Source organism: Schistocerca americana, chromosome X (genome assembly GCF_021461395.2).
Source record: "Schistocerca americana isolate TAMUIC-IGC-003095 chromosome X, iqSchAmer2.1, whole genome shotgun sequence".
NCBI lineage: Eukaryota > Metazoa > Arthropoda > Insecta > Orthoptera > Acrididae > Schistocerca > Schistocerca americana.
Genome location: NC_060130.1, coordinates 429,273,249 through 429,290,672, shown reverse-complemented (window position 1 = coordinate 429,290,672; position 17,424 = coordinate 429,273,249). Strand labels below are relative to the sequence as shown.

The window sequence follows — 17,424 nt, the reverse complement described above, 5'->3', positions numbered from 1 at the left end:
TGGAAAAAAATCTGAGGAAAGCAATGTAAACATACTGGACAGTTTTAACATAAAAAGGTTTGCCAGTGAAACTGGAATTAACCTCACAGGTCAATCAGTTACATCTTCACACGCACAGGGTGCTTTCAACTGAAATGGCAAACGGTCTCGAAAATGGATGTAAGACAAAGTCCTCAAAATCTTTATACAACTATCCTTTTAATTCTTGCAAGTCCACAATGAATTCTTCAAACCTCGCACTTTCTTTAATATCAGTGAGCTCAGACAACTGGACTGTCTTTGCGAGAATGTTGCCCTTCTACAATGCAATTTTCTTTTTAAATGCATCCCCGTCAAATCAGAAATGTTATCTTGCAATGTTTTACTGAGGGCAGCATGCAGTCAAGTCCACTTGAAATATTAAGTCTGCAGTCCATTCCAGATGTTCTAATTTTCATTCCTGCACTCTTTATTCTTCACAGTTTCAATAATAGTGAGTTTTAAATCGAAAACTCATTCCAAGCATGCCCTTTGACTTGACCAAAGTACTTTGTAGTATTATATGGTTTCCATACTCTGTTCATTTTCAATGAAAACTGTTGCAACTGCCAATGGAATAATGGGCGTGACTTCAGGAATTTTACTATTCATACTACCAATTTCTTCAAAGGCTGCATACCTGCAAATTTAGCACAAATTACTTCTTGTTGTACAGAATAATGAATCCCATCTGACGATCACTGTAATTTTTTGCTCTTTCATTTTGATCTAAATGTTTAGACTCTCTCTGCGTGGTAATGTAATGTCATTTAGTAGCAAAGAAGCAGTACCTGTCACTTATGTAAATTGAGAATTCTCATCTCTCTTCTGTCATTACCATTCATTTTAAAGGACCGATGATAGAATGCTTGACTGCCTCTTTCTGCGCAAAAAGCCACTGGACCTGTAATGTCCTTCATACCATAAATAAACAGCAAAGGTTAAACAGTGCCGACACCACAATTTTGCTGAACTCAGAGTTGTGCCAACTGAAAAATGCTAAATGAAATGTTGCACTGTTCCAGGTACTTCCAAGAAGGACTGAGCAAACTCATATGACAGGCCAATCCTTGGCATGCCCTGGGCCCATACACAGTGCATGCGTGAAGTTTGGCACAACGTGGCCGGCCCTGCTTTAATCGCTGGCCAGTGTGGAATGAGAAGAGAATAAAGTGCAAACACCCTAACTGCAAGGGCTGCACCTTTGTTGTGTGTCAAAGGTGCAAAATAAACTTTTCTTTAAATAGAGAAATTGCTTCATTGCATGCCGTAATATCTACAGACACGTCATCCATCCATTTTCAATAATACCATCAATTCTATCATAACGTTTGTTAATTTGGTATTTGAACTATGTTTCTCTACTTAACTAATGTTTATTAATTATGTAAACTTCACACACTTCTGCATAAATGCAAAGTGTAAAAAATGTTTTTTGCCCTAATTAAGAATGTATTCATTTTTCAACATTTTTCCTGACACCCTTGAACAATTAGAAAAGTAAAGTGTTTAAAAGTTGCAGAATGCCGAAGTGGAAATTCTAAACTCAGATTGGAATATATACCGCAGAGACAGGCTAGACAGTGAAGGGGGAAGCATGTTTATAGCGATAAGAAGTGCAAGAGTATCGAAGGAAACTGACGGAGATCCAAAATGTGAAATAATTTGGGTGAAGGTCACGGTTAAAGCAGGCTCAGACATGGTAATTGGATGTTCCTATAGGCCCCCTGGCTCAGCAGCTGTTGTGTCTGAGCACCTGAAAGATAATTTGGAAAATATTTCGAGTAGATTTCCCCACCACGTTATAGTTTTGGGTGGAGATTTTAATTTGATGGATATAGGTTGGGAGACTCAAACGTTTATAACAGGTGGCAGGGGCAAAGAATCCAGTGAAATTTTCTTAAGTGAATTATCTGAAAACTACCTTGAGCAGTTAAACAGAGAACCGACTCGTGTCGATAACATATTAGACCTTCTTGTGACTAACAGACCAGAACAATTTGAAACGGTTAAGGCAGAACAGGGAATCGGCGATCATAAAGCAGTTACTGCATCGATTATTTCAGCCGTAAATAGAAATATTAAAAAAGGTAGGAGGATTTTTCTATTTAGCAAAAGTGACAAAGAGCAGATTTCAGAGTATTTGACAGCTCAACACAAAAGTTTTATCTCAAGTACAGATAGTGTTGAGGATCAGTGGACAAAGTTCAAAACCATCGTACAATATGTGTTAGATGAGTATGTGCCAAGCAAGATCGTAAGAGATGGAAAAGAGCCACTGTGGTACAACAACCGAGTTAGAAAACTTCTGCGGAAGCAAAGGGAACTTCACAGGAAACATAAACACAGCCAAAGCCTTGCAGACAAACAAAAATTACGCGAAGTGAAATGTAGTGTGAGGAGGGCTATGCGAGAGGCGTTCAATGAATTCGAAAGTAAAGTTCTATGTACTGACTTGGCAGAAAATCCTAAGAAATTTTGGTCATATGTCAAAGCGGTAGGTGGATCAAAACAAAATGTCCAGACACACTGTGACCAAAATGGTAGTGAAACAGAGGATGACAGACTAAAGGTCGAAACACTAAATGTCTTTTTCCAAAGCTGTTTCACAGAGGAAGACTGCACTGTAGTTCCTTCTCTAGATTGTCTCACAGATGGCAAAATGGTAGATATCGAAACAGACGGAGGGATAGAGAAACAATTAAAATCGCTCAAAAGAGGAAAGGCCGCTGGACCTGATGGGATACCAGTTCGATTTTACACAGAGTACGCGAAGGAACTTGCCCCCCTTCTTGCACCGGTGTACTGTAGGTCTCTAGAAGATTGTAGCATACCTAAGGGGACAGGTCATCCCCGTTTTCAAGTGGGGACGTCGAACACATGTGCAGAACTATAGACATATATCTCTAACGTCTATCAGTTGTAGAATTTTGGAATACATATTACGTTCGAGTATAATGACTTTTCTGGAGACTAGATATCTACTCTGTAGGAATCAGCATGGGTTTCGAAGACGACGATTGTGTGAAACCCAGCTCGCGCTATTCGTCCACGAGACTCAGAGTGCCATAGACACGGGTTCCCAGATAGATGCCGAGTTTCTTGACTTCCGCAAGGCGTTTGATACAGTTCCCCACAGTCGTTTAATGAACAAAGTAAGAGCATGTGGACTATCAGACCAATTGTGTGATTGGATTGAAGAGTTCCTAGATAACAGAACGCAGCATGTCATTCTGAATGGAGAGAAGTCTTCCGAAGTAATAGTGATTTCAGGTGTGCCGCAGGGGAGTGTCGTAGGACCATTGCTATTCACAATATACATAAATGACCTTGTGCATGACATCGGAAGTTCACCGAGGCTTTTTGCGGATGATGCTGTGGTATATCGAGAGGTTGTAACAGTTGAAAATTGTACTGAAATGCAGGAGGATCTGCAGCAAATTGACGCATGGTGCAGGGAATGGCAATTGAATCTCAATGTAGACAAGTGTAATGTGCTGCGAATACACAGAAAGAAAGATCCCTTATCATTTAGCTACAATATAGCAGGTCAACAACTGGAAGCAGTTAATTCCATAAATTATCTGGGAGTACGCATTAGGAGTGATTTAAAATGGAATGATCATTTAAAGTTGATCATCGGCAAAGCAGATGCCAGACTGAGATTCATTGGAAGAATCCTAAGGAAATGCAATTCGAAAACAAAGGAAGTAGGTTACAGTACGCTTGTTCACCCACTGCTTGAATACTGCTCACCAGTGTGGGATCCGTACCAGATAGGGTTGATAGAAGAAAGAGAGAGAGAAGATCCAATGAAGAGCAGCGCGCTTCGTTACAGGATCATTTAGTAATCGCGAATGCGTTATGGAGATGATAGATAAACTCCAGCGAAGACTCTGCAGGAGAGACTCTCAGTAGCTCGGTACGGGCTTTTGTTAAAGTTTCGAGAACATACCTTCACCGAGGAGTCAAGCAGTATATTGCTCCCTCCTACGTATATCTCGTGAGGAGACCATGAGGATAAAATCAGAGAGATTAGAGCCCACACAGAGGTATACCGACAATCCTCCTTTCCACAAACAATACGAGACTGGAATAGAAGGGAGAACCGATTGAGGTACTCAAGGTACCCTCCGCCACACACCGTCAGGTGGCTTGCAGAGTATGGATGTAGATGTAGATGATAACAGCTGCCTGATGACAGAAATAATACTCATCTGTGAAATGGAAGGCTGAAATGTCAGAAATGTCAGGAAGGGGGGTTAATTGGGACTGGATGATGGTGAACTTGCAGTGATGGGCCTGCCTAAGTGGTGCTACACACTGCCACTGGAAACCTGTTCCTGCATTGTTTCACAATACATTTGCAACTTCTGTTCATTGTTACAGTCTCTGACAACAATGGTGGCGAACATGTTTTCAAAGAGCATTTGCATCATCTGCTACGGTATGTTTAGCAATAAGGGCAATATATTGATCTGGTGCATTTCAGAGCACTGGGTATTTATTTCACATTTTGAAGCCAGTTTTATTTCCAATGTACCTGACGTATTTGAACCAATGGTGTAAGTCCTGAAGGTAATGTAAGTAAATGATTATTTCAGTATACACTCTGTCCAATGTTTATTATGAGATCATCCTGCAACAATTTTGCCATTCTCCATTTGGTTTTGCCATAGCTCTAATTTCTTTATTAATGCCTTCACCTTTTCATTGTAAGATAGTACAGTTGCCCAATTACCTTGAAGTGAAGTGTTAAGAATATTTAGTTTCTCAAAAATATCAGCGAGGAAAAACATTTTAAATAGAAAATATCTGTTGTTGCAAGTCTGTCAAAGAGTGACTTCTCTCCTTTAAAAACAGAACACCTCATTCCTCAGTTCAAACGTTGGTTGGTTGATTGGAGATGAAGGGACCAAACAGCAAGGTCATCACGCCCTTGTTTCAAAGGTGGTCCATTTCGACGGATTTACACATCAGAAGAGTCATAACGATAAAAGGCTAAAAAACATTATAGCGCGGTCGTGTTGTCAATGGTGAAAACAAGGTGGGAAGTCAGCAAGTGGGTAACCCTAAGGCTATGCTAGAGGCAGGAAATATCCCACCTCTGATGCAGTACAAGCGAGACCACCTGCTATTCATTAGCGTTCCACCATTAGAATGTAAAAGTGCATATTGTAAAAGGAGAGGGAGATTAAAAACCTTAGAACTGAAAATAAAAACCACTTTCTCAGAGGAAAATGAGAACCAGTTCAACCATCTGGTAATCGTCTGCCAATATTAAAGGTAAAGTGCAGGGAAGTCCGTACTTAGTATGCAGAGCCAAAAGAAGGGGACAGTCCACCGAAATGCGGCCTAATGACTGGAAGGCCCCACAAGGCAGTGTTTAGAAAGGATAGATTGCATGCAACCGGTGCTGGCGTGTTTGTCGCTGTTAGTAATAGTTTATCCTGTAGTGAAATAGAAGTGGATAGTTCCTGCGAATTATTACAGGTGGAGGTTATACTCAACAATTGAGATAGGTTAATAATTGGCTTCTTTTACTGACCTCCCGACTCAGCAGCATTAGTGGCAGAACAACTGAGAGAAAATCTGGAATACATTTCACATAAATTTCCTCAGCATGTTATAGTCTTAGGTGGAGATTTCAATTTACCAGATATAGACTGGAACACTCAGATGTTTAGGATGGGTGGTAGGGACAGAGCATTGAGTGACATTATACTGAGTGCACTATCTGAAAATTACCTCAAGCAATTAAACAGAGAACTGACTCGTGGAGATAACATCTTGGACCTACTGATAACTAACAGACCTGAACTTTTCGACTCTGTAAGCGCAGAACAAGGAATCAGTGATCATAAGGCCATTGCAGCAACCGTGAATATGGAAGTAAATGGGAAGATAAAAAAAGGGAGGAAGGTTTATCTGTTTAGCAAGAGTAACAGTAGGCAGATTTCAGACTACCTAACTGATCAAAATGAAAATTTCTGTTCCAGCACTGACAATGTCGAGTGTTTATGGAAAAAGTTCACGGCAATTGTAAGACGCATTTTCGACGGGTATGTGCCGAGTAAAACTGTGAGGGACGGGAAAAACCCACCGTGGTTCAACAACAAAGTTAGGAAACTACTGCCAAAGCAAAGAGAGCTTCACTGCAAATTTAAACACAGCCAAAACCTCTCAGACAAACAGAAGCTAAACGATGTCAAAGTTAGCTTAAGGAGGGCTATGTGTAAAGCGTTCAGTGAATTCGAAAGTAAAATTCTATGTACAGACTTGACAGAAAATCCTAGGAAGTTCTGGTCTTACGTTAAATCAGTAAGTGGATCAAAACAGCATATCCAGACACTCCGGGATGATGATGGCATTGAAACAGAGTATGACTCGCGTAAAGCTGAAATACTAAGCACCTTTTTCCAAACCTGTTTCACAGAGGAAGACCGCACTGCAGTTCCTTCTCTAAATCACTGCACGAACGAAAAAATGGCTGAAATTGAAGTGTGTGTCCGAGGAACAGAAAAGCAACTGAAATCATTCCACAGAGGAAAGTCCACTGGACCTGATGGGATACCATTTCGATTCTACACAGAATACGCGAAAGAACTTGCACCCCTTCTAACAGCTGAGTACTGAAAGTCTCTAGAGGAATGGAAGGTTCCAAATGATTGGAAAAGAGCACAGGTAGTTCCAGTTTTCAAGAAGGGTCATCGAGCAGATGCGCAAAACTATAGGCCTATATCTCTGACATCAATCTGTTGTAGAATTTTAGAACATGTTTCTTGCTCGCGCATCATGTCATTTCTGGAAACCCAGAATCTACTCTGTAGGAATAAACATGGATTCCGGAAACAGCGATCGTGTGAGACCCAACTCGCTTTATTTGTTCATGAGACCCAGAAAATATTAGATACAGGCTCCCAGGGTAGATGCCATTTTCCTTGACTTCTGGAAGGTGTTCGATACAGTTCCGCACTGTTGCCTGATAAAGTAAGAGCCAACGGAATATCAGACCAGCTGTGTGGCTGGATTGAAGAGTTTTTAGCAAACAGAACACAGCATGTTGTTCTCAATGGAGAGACATCTACAGACGTTAAAGTAACCTCTGGCGTGCCACAGGGGAGTGGCAACCATTGGGAAAATATCTGGGAGTATGCGTACGGAAGGATTTGAAGCGGAATGATCATAAAAAATTAATTGTTGGTAAGGCGGGTGCCAGGTTGAGATTCACTGGGGGAGTCCTTGGAAAATTTAGTCCATCAACAAAGGAGGTGGCTTACAAAACACTCATTCGACCTATACTTGAGTATTGCTCATCATTGTGGGATCCGTAGCAGGTCGGGTTGACTGAGGAGATAGAGAAGGTCCAAAGAAGAGCGGCGCGTTTCGTCACAGGGTTATTTGGTAAGCGTGATAACGTTACGGAGATGTTTAGCAAACTCAAGTGGCAGACTCTGCAAGAGAGGGGCTCTGCATCTTAGTGTAGCTTGCTGTCCAGGTTTCGAGAGGGTGCGTTTCTGGATGAAGTATCAAATATATTGCTTCCCCCTACTTATACCTCCCGAGGAGATCACGAATGTAAAATTAGAGAGAATCAAGCGCGCACTGAGGCTTTCCGGTAGTCGTTCTTCCCGTGAACCATAGGCGACTGGAACAGGAAAAGGAGGTAATGCAGTGGCCAGTAAAGTGCTCCTGGATCAGGGTGGACCATAGTACGGTGACAGAAGAGGACCTCCCGCGATTTTAAAGTAGAGAATTGAAACGCATGTGAGAGGATCCATGCAGAGGCATGCTGTATAGCACCCTGGAGCTGCTGCTCTGCAGAGGCCATCGAAGAGGAATAATCCAAATGCAGAAATCATCCACATACAGAGCAGGGGTGACCAAAGGACTGACTGAGGCCACAAGTCAATCTATAGCAATGAGGAAAAGAAGTACACTCAATATGAAACCCTGTGGGATGCCATTCTCATGGGTCTGTGGAGAACTAAAAACAGCACCAACCCGAACCCTGAACAACAGATGGAACATGAACTGGTTGATAAAAATCGGGAGTGGGCCCCGAAGACCCCACTCATGAAGTGGGAGGCACATTGGCAGGTGTCCTCTTCCCTAACGATCCTGGTGGAGGATGAGGCCTGGAGGTGGTTACCACCACTGCTGTGGGTTTGTGGAAAAGGTGGGCGGGGGGGGGGGGGGGGGGGGGCACTTACATGTGGCTACAGTAAGGAGTTGCTGTATGAAACCTTTTTTATCGGGCTAAGTGTGGATTCGACACAATGTTTGCCAAGTCTGATGTCATATAGCATATTGCATATTGATAAAACAGCCCCGGACAAGCATTTTATATTCCTGGCTTTTCTTCTCCCTCTTGAAAACAAGATGTCTGAGCTCAGGGGAGGGCTGCGGTTCTGGACAGTTTAGACACATTGGGGGTTGTTGGCAAGGATTGCCCTTACGGACTGTCCATCCATTAGTTCCACAAGTACCCTCATTAGTACAGTAGGAGGTCATGGGTTCAAACCTCTCGTACCTAAAGCATCTCATAGGAAGAGTAAAACAGGGTTTGACACGACACTTATAAACCATGACCTGGACTTTCTCATGTGGAACATTTCCATCAATGGCTAGAACGGAAGCTCCAGTGTCCACCCAGTTAGCCTTGAGCCCTCTCGATGAAACGAACAAAATGGGCACAATGCTGCTCCAGATTAGCATGCAGTTCATCTGTTTGTGGCATTAGACCCCGATGAAAGACAACACCTTGAATCCTGCTGAGTTTATTATTATGAGAGTTTGTAATTGGTATATCCCCAAGCTTGTCACAGGCCTGAAGTGCCTGCAATTGGTTACCATTCAATGTTTTGATCAACACATCTATTTCACATTTTCTCTATTGTAGCCACTTCTTTGAAGCTATCCTCAATATTTTCAATGAGAAACAATGGCTTTATTGTTGCATAAGATTCTCTGTCAGTTCTGGAGTATACCAAAAACTGAGGGAACTATTTACCTACATTCCTCCCTGGCCAGTTCTCGTGTCATGGCATGGCCAAAGACGGAATGTCATGGGATTATAAGGCTTTGATTTAAAATTGTGCTTTCTATCTGCTCAGATAGCCATGTCAGCACAGTCACCGGTATGTTTGAATTTGATCTGTCATCACTCTGATCAGAGGCTCTCCCCACAGGTGTCATCCTACCACAGCAAAGGCTACCTGATATAGTAACCATTGCCTTGAGTGCCAGTGTCTCAGAATATATGTGGAGATTACAGCTAAGGCATCCGTGGTGTGATTCCCAGGTTGTTGGGGGGGGGGGGGGGGGGGGTTTTCAACAAAATGCATTGGCTACCACACAGAATTTCAGGTGCGAACATAAATATGACCTACATGCAGAAGATTGCAGTGCACAGTGGACAGATTATGCAACGCATAGTACCCCAAATGCCCACTTTTTCGAAATTTATAGAAGTGGTCAAACCGTGAAAGGGGACCATAAGTAATTAAGACAAGTTGAGGGTAAGGATCTGAAATGAGCTGAAACTGACAAGTGGTGTTATAATGTAGTCGAGTCGTCAGCATAAAAGATGTACTAGGTGTAAGACTACTCTTAGTTGCCTCTTACAACAGGCAAGGAATCACCATGTGTGTATTCGAGCCCAGGCACTCCAGAGGGATTTTTCCACGTCTTCTAAAAGCTTCAGTTTTTGAAACCCAAGAAAGCACCAACTGGAGGTGGTTGCTCATGTCGGTACCAATGATGTGTGTCACTTTGGGTCAGAAGAGATTCTCTCTGGTTTCGAGCGGCTAACAGAAGTGGTAAAGACTGCCAGTCTTGCTTGCAAGATGAAAGCAGAGCTGACCGTTTTCAGCATAGTCGACAGGACCGATTGCGGACCTCTGGTACAGAGCTGAGTGGAGGGTCTGAATCAGAGGTGCAGATGGTTCTGCAACCGTGTAGGCTGTAGATTCCTCGACTTGCGCCAAAGGGTGATTGGGTTTCAGGTTCATCTGAATAGGTCAGGTGTCCACTATATGCAGGAGACAGCTACACGGGTAGCAGGGGCTGTGTGGTGTGGACTGGGCGGTTTTTTAGGTTAGAGGGTCTCGGGAAAACACAAGAAGGGTTTCAGTCACAAAGGGTGCAGGCTGAACACAGGAAGAACGTAGATACAGGCACCACTGGTATAACAGTTGTAAATTGTCGTAGCTGTGTTGGTAAAGTACCAAAGCTCCAAGGACTAATAGAAAGCACTGATGCTCAAATCGTTATAGGCACTAAAAGCTGGCTAAAGCTGGATATAAGCTCAGCTGAAATTTTTGCGAAGAACCCAACGGTGTTCCGAAAGGATAGGCTAAACACGGTTGGCGGTGGCGCGTTTGTTGCTGTCACAAGTAGTTTAACTTGTCGCGAAATTGAAGCAGATACTCCCTGCGAGTTAGTATGGGCAGAGGTCATTATTGGCAACCAGAATAAAATAATAATTGGATCCTTTTACTGACCACAAAATTCAGATGATACAGTTGCTGAAAGGTTCAAAGAAAACTTGAGTCTGATTTCTAACACACACCCAACTCATACAGTGATAGTTGGTGGTGACTTCAGTTTACCCTCAATATGTTGGCGAAAATACATGTTCAATTCCAGAGGTATGCATAAAATATCATCCAACATTAACACAGGGTTGTCGTAGTGAGATTGAAGATTGTAATCTCCAAATCCTCGAAAAAAGCAGATAAAAATTCACTTGACGCCTTCCTGAGAGACAATCTCCACTCTTCCAAATTAGTCATGTAAGTGTAGACCAGAACTGGCTTAAATTCAAAGAAATAGTATCAACAGCAACTGAGAACTTTATACTAAATAAATTAACAAATGACGGAGCTGATCCTCCTTGGTACACAAAACAGGTTAGAACACTGTTGCAGACACAATGAAACAAACATGCCAAATTTGAACAGATGCAAAATCCCCAAGATTGGTGATTTTTTACAGAAGCTCAAAATTCAATAAGAGATGCTTATAACAGTTTCCACAATGAAACTGTCTCGAAACCTGGCAGAAAATCCAAAGAGATTGTAGACGTATTTGAAGTATGTTAGCAGCAAGAAACAATCAATGCCTTCTCTGCACAATAGCAATGGAGATACTATCGAAGACAGTGCTGCCAAAGCAGAGTTACTAAACACAGCCTTCAGAAAAGCCTTCACAAAAGAAGACGAAGTAAATACGAAGTAAATATTCCAGAATTCGAATCAAGAACAGCTGCCAACATGAGTAACGTAGAAGTAAATACCCTCGGAGTAGCGAAGCAACTTAAATCACTTAATTAAAGCAAGTCTTCTGGTCCAGACTGTGGTGTCACCGCCAGACACCACACTCGCTAGGTGGTAGCCTTTAAATCGGCCGCGGTCCATTAGTATACGTCGGACCCGCATGTCGTCACTATCAGTGATTGCAGACCGAGCGCCGCCACACGGCAGCACTCGCCCCAGTTGTACAGCCAACTTTGCTAGCGATGGTCACTGACAAATTACGCTCTCAATTGCCGAGACGATAGCCTTCAGCTACGTCATTTGCTACGACCTAGCAAGGCGCCATTATCATTTGCTATTTATCTTGTGATGCACGTACCGTCAGACCGATGTTCACCAATTATGAATTAAAGTAAAGTATTCCAGTAGTTACTTACGTTCTGTGCTACTATAAATTCCATTACCTGTTCCAGACCTCGCGCCAGCCTGTGTGAGCTTAAACGCGTGCCTTTCGGCTACCCGTCATTGTGGATTGGCTGTCTTGCCAGTCCACAACACAGACTGTATACCAATTAGGTTCCTTTCAGAGTATGCTGATGCATTAGCTCCATACTTAACGATCATATACAACCGTTCGCTTGACGAAAGATCCATACCAAAAGGCTGGAAAGTTGCACAGGTCACACCAATATTCAAGAAAGATAGTAGGAGTAATCCACTAAATTACAAGCCCATATCATTAATGTCGATATGCAGCGGGATTTTGGAACATATACTGTGTTTGAACATTACGAATTACCTCAAAGAAAATGGTCTATTGACACACAGTCAACACGGATTAAGAAAACATCGTTCCTGTGAAACACAACTAGCTCTTTATTCACATGAAGTACTGAGTGCTACTGACAAGGGATTTCAGATCGATTCCGTATTTCTGGAAGGCTTTTGACACGGTACCACACAAGCGGCTCGTAGTGTAATTGACTGCTTATGGAATATCGTCTCAGTTATCTGACTGGATTTGTAATTTCCAGTGAGAGGGGTCACAGTTCGTAGTAATTGACGGAAAGTCATCGAGTAAAACAGTGATTTCTGGCGTTCCCCAACGTAGTGTTATAGGCACTTTGCTGTTCCTTATCTATATAAACGATTTGGGAGACAATCTGAGCAGCCGTCTTAGGTTGTTTGCAGATGACGCTGTCATTTATCGACTAATAAAGTCATCAGAAGATCAAAACAAATTGAAAAACGATTTAGAAAGGATATCTGAATGGTGCGAAAAGTGGCAGTTGACCCTAAATAATGAAAAGTGTGAGGTCATCCACATGAGTGCTAAAAGGAACTCAAACTTTGGTTACACGATAGATCAGTCTAATCTAAAAGCCATAAATTCAACGAAATACCTAGGTATTACAATTATGAACAACTTAAATTGAAAGGAACACACAGAAAATGTTATGGGGAAGGCTAACCAAAGACTGCGTTTTATTGGCAGGACACTTAGAAAATGTAACAGACCTACTAAGGGGCCTTCTACACTATGCTTGTCCGTCCTTTTTTTGAATACTGCTGCGCAGTGTGGGATCCTTACCAGATAGGACTGTCAGAGTACATCGAGAAAGTTCAAAGAAAGGAAGCACATTTTGTATTATTGTGAAATATGGGAGAGAGTGTCACAGAAATGAAACAGGATTTGGGCAGGACACCATTAAAAGAAAGGGGTTTTTCGTTGTGACGGAATCTTCTCATGAAATTCCAATAACCAACTTTCTCCTCTGAATGCGAAAATATTTTGTTGACACCGACCTACATATGGAGGAATGATCACCATGATAAAATAACGGAAATCAGAGCTCGTAGAGAAAAATATAGCTGTTCATTCTTTCCACGCACTATACGAGATGGGAATAATAGAGAATTGTGAAGGTGGTTCGATGAACCCTCTGCCAGGCACTTAAATGTGATTTGCAGAGTATCCATGTAGATGTAGATAATACCCTTAACAGCAGTGTGTCAATTTCTAAAATGAAATGCAGAAGCTAGGAACCAATACATTCCACAAGGAAGCTTTGATTCATATGATTTAAAGACACGTAAGATAATCCTAAGTACATGGAGACAAGATGACAATTGATCTACTTTTCTTGCACCCCAGAACATACCACACAAAACTTCTTAACAAACTGATCTTTTTGTGATTTGGCAAATTATTTTTTAAGCTCCAAGGAAGTAAAGCATGGTAAAGTAACTATGGATGAATGTTTCTGAACAATTTAAAATACAAGTAAAGACAGATAAGCATAACTGTGTGCTATTTTGTCCATGGTGTTTTACTTGGGTTCACATAAGTCATCTAGAAACCACTAACATTGAAAATCAAACCAAGTGAAGAGTTGCCACAAAAATGCCCAAGCTCTTTATTTTCTCCACATTCTGTATCTCCCACCAGTATTGCACAAGCGACAGAAAATTCTTGTGTAGTTTGTGCTAGTGGCAGAAATAGCAGCAGTTTTCTGCTGGTAGTCCTGTTTTTGTTATTCTTGTAGACTTGCTTCATACATTCCAAAGTCAATCATCTGCTTGATACAGCAATGTCAACTCTGCAATCTGCTGCTACATCCACTCCATGAAATTGTTTGCAGAAGAAACTATATTTGCTAATGAAATCACAACTCTAAATACAAACAAAACCTAGTGCCATGTGCATGTGATGATTGGTAGTTGACAAGAAATACTGTTTCTTTTAATCTGTACAAAGACAGCCACAGACAGCTTTATCTGTGTTTTGAAACATGTTTGCAATACATTTCATACAGCACCAATCAAGTTTTAGCCAGAAATACTGACACATTTTTGGATACAAGTTAAAAACTGTGTATGCAGCTTAATGGGCAGAGCACATCATCATCATCATCATCATCATCCTCATCATCATCTTAAGAAAATAAATGTCACACGTATTTTTTAAATCAAGAAACATGATATAATACTCACATCTGAAATGTTTGTTTTTACATTTTTTTGCGAAGCAAAGAAATATGGTTCACCAGGGATATATGCACAAATGAATGGCTGCTGCTCAAACTCTGTGCCAGAATGCTTTTGTTTCTTCTGTATAATCATGATCCAAGAGAGAGAACCAAATAACTTTACTTTAATTCTCTGGAAAAAAAAGGTCAATGAAACAAATGTGCATAAGAGTGCACACAATTTTGAAATTTGTCACTAACTTCCACTTCTAGAATGACCCAGCATATATTTCACTAATATCATTATTCCCAATTTCATAGCATATGTCCAAAAAATGAATTGGCTTACACAAAACATTTTTGATAAAATATGACTCAGTGATAAAACTTCAAAAAATTCAATATTGCGTGTGATGCAGCAGATGAGAGTTCCCCTTACATTTGTGGAAATTTATACAGTTACATATTCAGCAAATAAATATTGTATAAACACTTTCAATAATTAATGGAACATGTAAACAGAGTATATATATCTATTTCACATATTCATCACTTACTCATGTAATAAAAGTTCTACTTATTTATCCATCATTTGTAACAACAAAAGATACAGAAAAATCTTACAATTTTAAACATGGTTGTGAGACAGCAACCATACAAGACCATGATATGTATAACACAGCCAACAGTTCCAACAAGATTTTACTTTAACTGTTTCTATGCCAATTATGGGCGTTGGCATCAGAAAATCAGAACAATTACATAGAAAGGTTACAAAACCATTAACCCAGAGAGAGAGAGAAAAAAAAAAAAAAAAAAGAATAGATGGTTACTGTACTGAACAGATTTCTGACAACTATACTCACATTTTATATAAAGATAGTATTTTGCACTAACGTCTGTTCATCTGTTACTACATGTGATTTTGTTCACTTCATAATTCTGTTTGGTATAATAACCACCTATTCTTGGCTTTTCTCTATGATAATGGTTTTGTAATGTTGTAAGGTAATTTGTTGTATTTTCTGATGAACAAACCAATAGTTAGTGTCTAAACCAGGTTAAAATAAAAGTTGGCTGTATTATACATATCACATGGCAGAAAAAAAGTACATTCAGGACACACTACCACTAAGCCTCGCACCTGCATTTTATGTAGAATTACTACAGGTTTTACTACAAAATGGAGAAATATTTCTATACAATAACGATTTAACTGTAAAGTCTTCAACCCTTTCCCAGTGCTGAACTGGCTGTGGTGCATTCTCTCAATCGAGATTTTTTTAAAAAACCACATACAAAAAGAATTTTAATTGTGATCATGTTTTTGAATCCAGGAGAATTCAATTGCCTGTGATGTGTCTTTTCCTGAATGGAGTACAATGCTGAATTATGTGATCTTTAAGACAATGGGGCAGATGAGATTTAACACTGTTACCAAATTACTCATTTGCACAGATTCATTACTGCTCTTTGGGCTATCCATAACATGTACCAACCAGGAAAACAAAGCCAAATGATTCACAACTTTTTTCCACCTACACAGGCAGGGTAAGAAGATTTCACACTATTTGGTATAATGGCATGTGGAAATTCTGGGTAATGAAGCAGCCAAGTACGTCCATATGTAAAATACAGTTTCCTAATGTGCTGCCTCCACATATGCTGCCACATCACTGTTTAGACCAGCTCATGTACCTGTCGAAGGAGTAGTAGCAACAAGCTGCAGTCAATAAAATAAACAGAAAAGCTATAACATACTTTAAAAAGTTTGTCACATTCTTCTCCAATTAGTTTAGTAAAGACTCTGATGGCGTTACTGGTGAATGCTGTATACACACCACCAACCTGAAGTTTGCTATTGCCAGTTCAAAGGCAGTACTACTAAAACTGTTACATCAGTTTATGTTGTCTGCAAACTCAACAAATAGCTCGAAGGAAATCTGTGATTCAAAACAATGGAATAAGTTTCTTTTCCTTTTCACAGTTTGAAATTATGCACATATTACGAATGTGGATGTATTTCTAGCATATAAAAAAACACACACACGTCACCTGTGAATGAGGAGTGCTCTTTAACACTAGTAGCTGCCCAGACAAAAACAAAGGGGGGGATGGAAAAAAATTTAGCCCACCTGAAGTATTCAGCAACCAAGATAATCAAGTAAGTCATATCACAGCAAATGGGTTCAAGAATGAAATCTTATCAAGTATCATTTATAGCTGTGTGACAACTTCACACTGATAAACCTGTTCTCACTAATGTCACCACATCAAAAGAACATCCTTCTTATAGCTGTGTAGACACTAACTACAGCTGTGGCTAATATTTAAAATCTGGGCTCCCAATTTGGCAGAGTAAATATAGAGAAGTTTCACTGGCTGTAAAGCATACAACAGAACTGGCTTACAGTTCATTCAACCAATGACAGAGGGAATATGACACCTGATATGCAAAGGAATATTAGACAAAGTTGAGACAGTAAATAAGATGTAAAACTTTCAAAACACTGAAGTAAATTTTGCAGTTTATTACACGAATCATAATTTATTTTGGCAAACATGATTCTTTGGCATTACAGACCACTTATGTGATGTGACTTCATATAAACAAACACAGCCACCTACAGTGTACTGACATTGCAAATTAACTTCCCTAAAATGCTTCATTCCATCCACATATAGATACTGTTACTATATTATGAACTGAATATGTGTATTTGCACTTGGATATTTCTGAAAGAGCAGTATTTAATGGTGATTTCTTTTGATACAACCAACAGATGAAAACGGTAAAATTAGTTTATAAATTTTTGTTTCAAGAACACAAGCACCCAGATTTCTATTGCTAAATACTACCAAATCACAGGTAATGCCTAAAATTCAATTTTCAAATTGTAAAATAAAGTAGAAGTAATTTAAGTGGCAACACCATCACAAAACAAATGAGTAGTGGTCAAAATTCCTGGATTTAAACAGTTCATTATTTCCAGCAGCCACTACATCAGTACTTCTCTTTTCAGCTTCCTGTGGCTGTTCGTTCAAGATACTGTTGTATGTACAGAGGAAGGAAGACCTGCAGAGGACCAGTGCTAGGTGTACGGGTTGGCACAGGCCACTCAAAATCAACACTGTTGTGTACACATAGACCTAGGGGTTATCGATCCTGTCTGGCGTAA

The 17,424-nt window shown here is 40.4% G+C and overlaps 1 protein-coding gene across 1 annotated transcript in view; it reads right to left on the bottom strand.

Moving 5' to 3' along the window:
• The window catches only part of LOC124555334, a 212,215-nt gene that overhangs the window by 95,177 nt on the left and 99,614 nt on the right, over positions 1-17,424 (bottom strand). Inside the window, exon 5 of the mRNA XM_047129212.1 lies at positions 14,271-14,438. Coding sequence (XP_046985168.1) covers positions 14,271-14,438 — 168 coding nt within the window. The remainder of the gene's footprint in view (positions 1-14,270; positions 14,439-17,424) is intronic.